General features: G+C 36.1%; 1 protein-coding gene and 1 long non-coding RNA gene across 7 annotated transcripts in view; one reads left to right on the top strand and one right to left on the bottom strand.

Moving 5' to 3' along the window:
- XPO4 (exportin 4) overlaps window positions 1-7,780 on the top strand; it is a 122,524-nt gene extending 114,744 nt beyond the window's left edge. For all 5 annotated transcript variants that reach the window (XM_038573500.1, XM_038573497.1, XM_038573498.1 and 2 more), the window contains 2 exons: window positions 302-394; window positions 2,732-7,780. In XM_038573500.1, coding sequence (XP_038429428.1) covers window positions 302-394; window positions 2,732-2,929 — 291 coding nt within the window. In that variant the 3' untranslated portion in view covers window positions 2,930-7,780. The remainder of the gene's footprint in view (window positions 1-301; window positions 395-2,731) is intronic.
- LOC102157198 overlaps window positions 1-10,951 on the bottom strand; it is a 38,406-nt gene that overhangs the window by 26,120 nt on the left and 1,335 nt on the right. For both annotated transcript variants that reach the window (XR_005378494.1, XR_005378495.1), the window contains exon 2: window positions 10,753-10,900. This is a non-coding gene — a long non-coding RNA (uncharacterized LOC102157198). The remainder of the gene's footprint in view (window positions 1-10,752; window positions 10,901-10,951) is intronic.

Consider the following 10,951-nt stretch of genomic DNA (forward strand, 5'->3'; position numbering starts at 1 on the left):
ACTTTCTGTTCACTGCGCTTTGTGGAGATCAACTCCCTGGATACATTATTTTCCACTTTATTCTTGAAAACTGATGTAAAGGTAACAGGGAATTTGGTCATTTGATGATTACACATATCACAGCAAGGAGTAACATCTGTACATTATTGTTGGATTCTTAAAAACCTGTTTTCTTTAATTTTCAGATTTGTTAAATAAGAACAACTACCATACCTTTTTCTTTTTTGGGATGGGAAGGGGCTGGAATATTGTATTATCATTATATATTTTTATTTAGAGGTTTTATATTGTGTACTTTCAGCTGGTTTTTGATATGCTGGTTTTGCAAAAGCACAACACAGAGATGACCACTGCAGCAGGTGAAGCTTTCTACACGTTGGTGTGTTTGCATCAGGTACCAGACACAAGTCTCTTTGTGGGACTCTACCCCCCCCCCTTTTTTTTAGCAAGGAGATTGTTCATGCAAAGAGTAATCTATTTCTTAGAGAATCAATGACTCGGTGCTTTAGTTCTGTTTCAGTGAGGCTATATTTCTTTACTTCCTGTTAGCTCTGACTTTTTCTATTTATTTGATCATCTATTTGTCAGTTAATAAAGACTGCTTTTCCTTACTACACTGTTAGGAATCATTCTTTGCATTGATTGTTGCCCTAACGCTTGTCCTTAAACAAGTGCTAGGAACCATGAATTGATGTGAAAGAATAGTAGTGACGTGGTTTCTGTCCTTGAGAAACTCATAGTTTTCTAAGGGAGACCAGATGAATGAAATGGGGACCCAGAGGAGTCGGCCATGGGAAAACATAGAAATCAACAATGTGTTAATTCTTATCATAATATGGAAAGTGTATTATTTCATATTACATTATGGAAAAGAGTATATTGTTTCATTTTATTTTGTTCAGCCTTTAGAGACTCTGAAGCACTCACTCACTGTTGGGGTGATATTATGGAAGAAAAGTTATGCTAGCTCACGTGTTCCCTCCCTATTCAGTAGATAAGGTACCCATCAGGTATATGAGTAGAATCATATTGGATCATCAGCTGCCTCAGTTTCCCAACACTCCTTTCCCCATTTTTTGTCTCTCTGCCCCCACCACCAAGCACATATAAACGTCCCAGCATGACTAAAAGTGATTGACTTCATTTTTATTAAAAAGCTTTTCTTCCTTACAGAGTCCATAGCATTTGCTGTGAGTGGCACTGAGGTTTTGATTTTAATTACGTTTTTAATAAAGAGACCTTTCATACTACTTAAAGACGGCCTTCCTATAGACTTCCTATACCATCTGTGCCCCAAGCTGAAGGTACTCTGGGACTTCAATTCTTACTGTCCTTTGTAGGTACAACTTTCTACAGATGGTGCCCATCTCAGGTCTGTGGCCTTTGGCTATCATTTGACTTCCTTTTTGCTTACTAGGAACAGAGGCTTCTTATTCCCATACATGTAAGCCATTGCATTCCAGTTGCCTTTTTTTAAAAAAGCATATTTACACATTGTAGAAAAGAGAGCAGGGTTTAGGTTTAACTAGTATAATATCTTGCTGGGTCTGGCCCCAGAGGGACTACCATTTCTTTTGAAGAGGGAAATTATTTGAGTTTATACTTAGTCCTCTGTGAGCAGGTCTGTCCCTTGGATAGAGCATTTAGGGTCGCCATCCTGGTTCCATGCTTGTGGGTCAGGGATGGCATGCTATGCCTTACTCTTCCTTTCTAAATAGAATTAACATTTCATTTCACCATTTTGGTTTATCATGATATCACAAGAAGTTAATGAAAAATAGTGTCCGAGCCACTTTTTTTTTTTTTTTTTTTTCTTCAAGAGAGCTTATCTTGGAAATCTGTTTTGGTTGAGTGTCCCTTAACCCTGCACTTACTCCTCTATGTAAGGCTTTATTATAGAAGGCATTAAAATAGAAGCGCTACACATACACCCGCACCCCTAACCCCAGGTTCCTGTATTTCTTATGCTCCTTCTCCTGCCCTTTCTCCCAGAGCCACTGGGTCTATTACTAGCTTGGAGTTACATTTCCTCATTCAAAGTGTTCTACTTCCATCTTGAGAAAGGACTAAAATACACTCCTCCTGCTATACCACCTCCTCCCAAACAACTCCTGTCTGCCTTTGTGGGGATCTGCTATCCTCAGAACTGTGTTGACAGTATTTCTATATAAACCCCTGGGAAACTGTTGAAAGTCAGACTTAGGTTATATATAAAATGTAAAATAAAAATGAATAATGTGTTTGGGAAACAGAGAAGAGGCAACCCAACAAAGTTGATAACTAGCATGACTTCTGGAGCCATGCAGCCTAGATTCTTGCTTAAAAGCTGTACAATCTGGAACATACTACTTAATCTCACTATATGTAAGAACTTTCATCTGTGAAATAGTATAAACAATACCTACCTCATAAGATTGTTATAAAAAGTGAGTTACTAATATAAATGGCTGGAATACTACCTGAAATACAGTAAACTTGCACTAAATGTTAACGATTAAAAAGCGTTGTTGTGATCATTTCACAGTGTATTCAAATATGGAATTTTATGTTGTACACCTGAAACTAATATGTTATATGACAGCTACACCTTAATATAAAAGAAAAAGAGCTGTCAGACCCTGCCTTTCAGAATCCCACAGGCAGGATCCCACATCCCAGGACCTGATGTGATCTACTTGTGTGTCATTTGAGGAAGATAAATGTTCTTATGTGTACTTTATCTCTTCAATAGGCTGAATATTCTGAATTGGTTGAAACATTACTGTCAAGTCAACAAGACCCAGTTATTTACCAGAGATTAGCAGATGCCTTCAACAAGCTCACTGCAAGCAGCACTCCTCCTACTCTGGATCGGAAGCAGAAGATGGCCTTCCTAAAGAGTTTAGAAGAATTTATGGCAAATGTTGGTGGTCTCCTTTGTGTAAAATAAATAACAAAACTTTATGCTTAATTTAGATCCTTTCTGCAAAGTGCACTGAATTGCTAAAAGCTGACTTGAGTCTTGTCCTGTTCTTCAGTTCTTTGGCCATTTTGGATATCGGAGAGCCTGAAAGTCTAACGTGTAATGCAGTGAAACAGGAGAGGTCACCTTTGAATCAGCTTCTGCTGTTGGGTGTTAGCCACAATCTGTCATCTATGTCTTGTAGATTCTGAATGGTGATTTAAGATTTTCAATTCCATATATGTGCAAACAGATATGGGCACCATGAAATGCATATTCAGTGCCTTTCCCCCTTTATCAAATCGCTAGGTGGCTAGCCAAAGTTTAGAATTTTTGTTAAATTAAATATTAGATGGACATATACTCAGCATTGTTTCTCAGAATGTTGTCCACAGATCACCTGCATCACTCGAGGGGCTGGTTGAAAAGATAGATTCTTGGGCCTGAGTATAGATGCTCAGAGTCAGAATTTCTATGTGTTGGGCCTTGGAGTCTTCATTTTAATAAGCTCTTCCCCTCTGCCACCTCAAAAGTTTTGAATCAATGCAAAAGACATTGGACACTCCTAAGAGGTTTTGTGCTTTCAAACTTTTCCTCCCTTTGTTGATTGATCAGGTTTGTAATTCAGCAGGAGGAAGGAATGCCAGGTGTTTGTTGGACTCTTGTAGCACGTGCTCTCGCTCTTTCTTTTTTTGTAACATCAGCCTGGTGTTGCAGGTTTTGTGTAATACAGGTCTCTAATCATACTCTGATGACTGAACTTGAGGAAAATACGTGTATATTTTTGTTCCATAAAAAGAACTTTAGGAACTGTAGCCATTTCATTGCCTTAATTTTAACAAGAAAATACAAAAAAAAGAGCAGATTTGTTTTAGTAAGAAATCAAGTCTTGATGCTTCAGAGTTGGTTTAGGGTGTTAGCTGCTATGAACCTGGTGCCCTTTTGATTGTGTATTTATGTGGGTTTATGAATGAAATGAAAGGCTCATTCATATATAGTCTAATTTGAGTATGTTTCTCTTCAGCCATGTGGCCCATGGCTAATAATCTACTCTGAATGGCTTGCTTAAGCAATAACTATCTTAAAGGATGTGAATTACTGATTCATACAGACTATTATACATTGGGGCATTAGGGGCAATAATTAATGCTAGAGTGAACGTTCTCCTCATTTCACAGGAGCCATGTAAATTTAATTTAAGAGATTAAAAAATTCCTATTTAGATCCTCTAGTTTGATTTTTCTAATCAGGACTTTTGTACTGCTGCCATCAACCCCTTAATTCTGTGTACCAGTTTAAATTATGGAAATGAAAGCTAATTTATAAACTGTAGGCATATGAAACTCTGCCCACCGCAATGTCAGAAATCCCATGGCACAGTGACGGAGACTCTGGTGCAGGCACACTCTGTGCTTCCAAGGGATGGGCTTTCTCCTTCTGCTGTGTTCTTGACACCTATACACTCAACTATCCTTCAAATGTAGTGTTCATATAGGAATTGCATATGGTATATGCACCTCCAGACATAACGCTGTGCAAAACCTGGTATAACTTTGTGCTCCTAACAGTTACAGTTCACCAAACTGGAGCATCTAGATTACATCCCACCTGTGCATGTGATGTTACACACAAGTGAATGCAAAGCCGAGGGCCATAGCTTTTTGAGGAACATTACTCTTAATTCGATCACTGTTGAGTAACAGCTGAGGTGGAGCAAAAACATCTTAAAAGACAGCCGGGAAAAAGCTGCTGCTGCTCTTCATGACATATACGTAGTGTATGTTTAAAGACACTTCGAACAAGTGCATTTATTTTTAGATCTCTTCTTCTTCGCCCTTAACTTGTAGTCTGCTGTGGCATTGTTCTTGGTGTTTTGTTTCCCGGCTCTCTCACCCTTCCTCAGTATCTGTGAGCTGTGCATATCTGTATGTTCAGTACGTAGAGTCCCTTTGCCAAAGGACGCTAAAAGTACGCAACTGCTGGCCAGGACAAAACTATAATCAGATTGTTAAAAATGAAGGGGAGTAGGAAAGAAATGCCTTGGTAAATAAAAAGGCATCAGTATTTAGTAACTTTTCTCTAGACATAAATTTCTGCTGAATTGGCCCAAATGTCATTACACTATGCAATTTCATTAGGTCAGTTTCAATTAAAGCAAGATTTACTTTGGATTGGACCAAATAATACTTGGGTATCCCCAGAATGTTGATTAGTGGCAAACTGGGGTATAACCGCCACCACCATTTTCTGGGTAATGGGGATGCCACTTTAATTGCAACGGCTAAGACTTATTTTCTGAGTGTATGTGTATGTTTGCTTGATTTAATATTTGTTTAGTTTGGGTCTTTTGTTTTACTTTGTCCAGTTTTGTCTTTGGCTATGTTTATTGGCTCTTTGGATTTTGGATTTTTGTTTTAATGCTCTTGGCCCAGTGGATGTAAAGAACACTGGCTTCATTCTAGTAAGTTGACTTTTACTATTAAAACTAAGTTGTTAAAAGAGTTTTTTTTTTTTTTTTTTTTTTTTTGTTAAAAGAGTTTTAAAAACAAAAACATTTGTGCCCCCCTTCTTATACATTAAAGGGACACTTTTGAGGATATGATTTTGAGAATTTTGTGTTTTACGAAATTTCTGTTCAGATATAGTATCTTTTAACTTCTAGTTTTCAGTTCATTCTTTATTATTAGACTTATTTCTTGTTTTATTTTCCTTGCACATTTGTTTCCAAAAAGCACAGTCTCTACAGAGTCCCAAGGCACAATCAGTAAGGACTTGGTCCAAGTCAGTAAGGACTTGGTCCTTTCACAACTTGTATCCATGTAACGGTACATGTAACTGCATTCTTGTACCTCTGTGAAAAGGATTAGTTTTTATAGTCTTTCTGGGTGGGGGGTTGCCTGAGTAACTAAACTATTTGGCAGTATTTGACAGTGTCCTCAACACAGTTATCCGGGTATTTCTGCCTTGCCATCTCTGAATCTGTTGGAAGATGGGGGAACAGGGAGCATGTTAACATCACTGCATTGAGTTTTTTTGTTAACATGTAAAAAACAAAACAAAACTGCAATATTTTTAAAATTTTACGTATTTAGTCTTATTTCATTGTAAACCATGTATCTAATTATATACATTACTCTGTTCAGATATGATGGTTACTACCTTCTTTTTTTTTTTTTTTTCAGTTTTCATTTCACAACCAAGCATCTCTATAACTTCCCCCCAGCCAGCAATATTTAACACTCCCTTACTGTCTTTGATTGAACTTCTTTTATCAGGATATCAAGTATTTGTCTTTTTAGTATCACCATATTTCTCATTTCTGTTAATACTTGTATGAATCCCTCAAGTATTGAAGGGAACTAGCTTTCATTTTCAAGGATTTCAGGTTTGAGAGTCCTAGTATTCAGTGTCAGTTAAATCTTTAAACTCTTCTGTCTGTTACAGTTCTACTTGTTTCTGTTGGCCACTTCTGTCATTAGAGGTGGTTGTCATTAGACCTTACTTAAGTTAGCTGTCTCTGACAGATAATTACCATTATTGGTTCCTGAATAAAATATTAGCTGTTAAGACAGAAGGGAACCTCAGAACTTCTTAGTGTTTTGTTTTGTTTTCTAAACAGAATAGGGAACTGTTTGGATATGAGTTTTTAACATAATTTTCTATAAATTCTTCTACAAAACAGCATAGCTGATTTGAGGATGTAATAAGGTTTTAAATTATTTAAAAATGTGAGTGGGTATGCTCTCATTTGGTAAAACACTGCATTTAAGAATTCTTTAAAAAGTAATTTCCTAAAATAAAAAAAAATGTCCAAATTAGGTATATTGCTGAGCTCAAATTAATTTGAAGTGCCCTGGCTAAAGCTGAACTTTAAATATTTAAATTTAGTTGTGAGAAGTGTGAAATATTCTTGACTGTTGATAATGGAAACCCATGACATACTTAGCCAAAGAATATATTTGGTTCAGGTAAAGATATAAACCTAATACTGAGTATCCATTCTTTTTTTTTTTTTTTTAAAGAGGATGGATGAAATCATGTTTCTGGCCTATAGCTCTACTTTGGAAAGACTGGAATATTGTATGACAGCTTCAGTGGTGATTGGGAGGTACAGCTGGTACATTAGACTCCCTGAGACTCACACCAAAAAACATCTTCTTTCACCTCACCCACTGGGGTTTGCTTTCACTTACTTATTCCAGGCCTTCCCACCAGTGGAGAGATTTTTTTTTTTTTCTTTTCAGTCTATATTCTTAGGCCTCTTAGCTATTAGGAGCTATCAAATGTGTACTAATAGCTATTTTCCTAGCCTGAAATTAAAAATACTGCATCCGCACTATGTACCTGATGGGGATCTGACCTCAAGTGTGTTCTGAGCCCAGGCTTCCTGGTGTGGTGTCTTTGTTACCACATAAAATTATGACAAATTGCAAATACTGGTATTGTGATTTGGTTCTCTGTACAAAGAAAGAAGCTCCATGCAGTGAGTTTGTGGTTTAATGGTCACAAAATGTTAGCACTGCTACCATTCAGCACGTGTAAAATTTTTTAAATTTATAAATATTAAAATTTTAAACTTACACTGACTTTTCAGTTTTTTTTAAGAGACCCAGGGATGAGTATACTGTTTAAATATTTACCTCTATTAACATTACTAATAAAGGTATAAAATTGCATTTAATTTTTCAAAAGATGCTACAGTATGATTTTAGGAAATAAATCAAGGCTATGTATTGAGCCAGTTACAAGCTGAATATCACATTGATAAAATTTTATTTGTATTTTTTAAATCCATAAATGGGACTTAAATGTGTCTTTTCACTAAATATTTTTATTACATTTTTGTTTTGACCATGTGTGATTTGTTCATGGGTATTTAGCTAGACTATTTTATGAAGCTTATTGAAATGGTGCTAGTTCATTTACAATCATAGGACATTTGACACTGGGGATATTACACAATCATAAAATAATTTTAGATAAAAAAACATGAAACATATCTGTATAAAGATTTGCATTACCTCCTGGGAAAACACCTAAACCCTAATGAGTATTCAGAATTCAGAAAGAAAAAGTTTTGTGTATATTCTGTAATATTGAGCATATTTATTTTTTATTTCACCTTACAGTCTTAGAAACATTTTCAGAGTTATTAGTTAAATCACTGGATTTGGGTATATTTGTAGTAAATATTTTTAGTAGTTTGGGTCATTCTTTTTTGTCCTTTCAGGAAAAGTGGAAAATTACTATCCTGCTCTGTGTTAGACTTACAAACTTTTACCCTTCACCCAATCTAAAATCTTGTAAACATGTGCAGTGAAAGTTAATTTTTTTAAGAAAAGGAAATGCTTGAAATATATTTATTTTAAACTTGATTTTGCTTTGAATATTCATTGATTTATAATAGTATTTCTTAGGTTATGTTGAAATTTGATTCTACTCCAAGGGTGGGTAAAGGAAAAGGTTGTTTAAGAGGTAGAGTAAGTAGAGTGCATGTTGAGTTTTTGTTTCACCCCTTTCATTATTAAGGGGGGACCGTAGGCACAGGTTCATCACTTGTCATCTGAAGAGAGCCATAGATGATTTTAAAGGCTCCAAATATAAAAATTAGTATTTTAAAAAAGTAATCTTTAATGGCTCTCTCTAAAAATACAGTCATTTTGGGCATTTGAGTGGCTCAGTCGGTTAAGCATCTGCCTTCGGCTCAGGTCATGATCCCAGGATCCTGGAATTAAGTCCCACATCAGACTCCCTGCTCAGTGGGCAGTCTGCATTTCCCTCTCCTCTCCCTCTGCCCTTCTTCACTGCTCAGGCACACTCACTCGCTCACTCTCTGTCACATGCTCTCTTTCAAATAAAATCTTTAAAAAGAAATACAGTCATTTTATATTGGGTAATTTGTGAATAATGCCTTTGTTGCATTGATTAGATTATGTGACGTTTTTGTTTGTGTTTTAAGCATAGCATCCCAGATTGAGTCTTGTGCATTCTTTGTAATCTCAGATAGCAGTTCAGTTTGACTTTCTTTTAAAACTAAGTGGAAGCAAAGGCATGTTCAGTGAAACTAATGAGAAAATCTGCTCAGAAATTCCATACAGTACTAATTGCAGATTCTGTCTCACCTCCTACTGACTTCTTTCCGGGTAAATTATTTTTAACATCTAGCATGACAGTGAACAGAAGTAAGTCACTGATGATTCCTGGAGTTGAAGAATGAAAAACCTGAAGTGAAGTGCACTTAAATAGGGATCAGCTAAATATTTTTATTTCCACAGTAGTTACTTTAAGTGTTGATAGTGTTCACTTCGGTTGATTTTGCCAATTAATCTTCAAATATTCCTTCTCGTAAGCCTGGGGAGATCTTTGGTTGCAATATTCATTTGTACACCTGCTTACAATTGAATTGCCTGCATGGTCCTTTCTGTGGACTGACTTGGTAAAGCCATTTGAACTGTACAGTACACATGATCCTGAGGTCCTGGCATGGAGTCCTGTATCAGGCTCCCCCCAGGGAGCCTGCTTCTCTCTCTGCCTATGTCTCTGCCTCTCTCTGTGTCTCTCATGAATAAATAAAAATTTTAAAAAACATGAACTGTACAGTACAGGGGAGAGGCAAAGAGCCATAGATGCAATTCCTAACTAAGCTATTTAGGGTTTATGTTAATTTTCATGGGCCTATCTTCTATGTCCTAGGACCATAAATGTTAATTCTTCCCAAAGGAAATATTTTTTTTAATTTTTTTATTTATTTATGATAGTCACAGAGAGAGAGAGAGAGAGAGAGAGAGGCAGAGACACAGTCTGAGGGAGAAGCAGGCTCCATGCAGGGAGCCCAACGTGGGATTCGATCCCGGGTCTCCAGGATCGCGCCCTGGGCCAAAGGCAGGCGCCAAACCGCTGTGCCACCCAGGGATCCCCCAAAGGAAATATTTAAAACATGATAATGGATATAACAGATGCTCAATAGATTTCATTATACTTAAAGATTATTTCTAAGAACACATTTTGATCAATAAATGTCTAATAATACCTGATAATCATTAATTACTTTTAAATACGGTTTTATCTCCACATCATTAAGATGTGACCTAGCCCTAGCCACAAACACCATGTTAGTATTGGGATAGAGCTCACCATATTATTTACTGTTTCTTCTTTTCTATATGAGAAAATTGATTGTTTTAAGTCAGTAGTTTCAATTTCTGTTGAATAATCAGCTCATATTCTTACAACAACAATCATAAAGTGATTCCTAAAGTAAGTTTCACGAATCACTAATTCTCTATAACTTAGCTGTTATCAAATTAATTGGAGAAATAAAACAAGTGGGATATTTTTGGTTTTGTTTTGTTTTTACCATGTGAAGCTAAAGCTTTACTACACTAATGCACGTTGGAAGCTCTAGAAGATCTTAATTTGATTTTCATCAGCTTATTTAGTGGTTTCTTCTCAAAGTATCTTTTGCGGCTAGAATTCGAAGGGAACATCCTTCGCAACATGCTTGAGTAGTGTGGTGATACAATACTTGACAAATGGAAGAAAAAGACCAGAATCTGTGTACTTGTAATTATGGTTAATTACTAGATATTTTTTAGAAAAGGAAAACCAAGTCTCGTCATCACCTTTTCAAAGTAATCTTCATCTCTTTTATGCACAATTTCTGAAGTTGCAAGATGAACAAAAATAATTTCTGAATACACAAAGGAGTAATTCCTGAATTGAAATTGATTTGAAAGCATCTTTTAAGTCCAGTTTAACTTGACAAATAATCTTCATTTTACTTCAACAATAAATTACCTTTGATGACTTACATTTTTTATGATTTCCAAAACCACTAAATTACAATGCAAATGTTTCACCAGGAAAATTCTGATCTTCATGTAGTACTGAGATGCTGTCTGGGCAGTCTGCACTCTTGGTGTAGGTACAATTCTACAAACTTCCTGTTGCATAGGTCACCTTAATTATAAAAATAACATGTAGTTGTTTACATCAAGGTAACTTGTGTCT

This window comes from Canis lupus, chromosome 25, assembly GCF_011100685.1.
Source record: "Canis lupus familiaris isolate Mischka breed German Shepherd chromosome 25, alternate assembly UU_Cfam_GSD_1.0, whole genome shotgun sequence".
Classification (NCBI taxonomy): domain Eukaryota; kingdom Metazoa; phylum Chordata; class Mammalia; order Carnivora; family Canidae; genus Canis; species Canis lupus.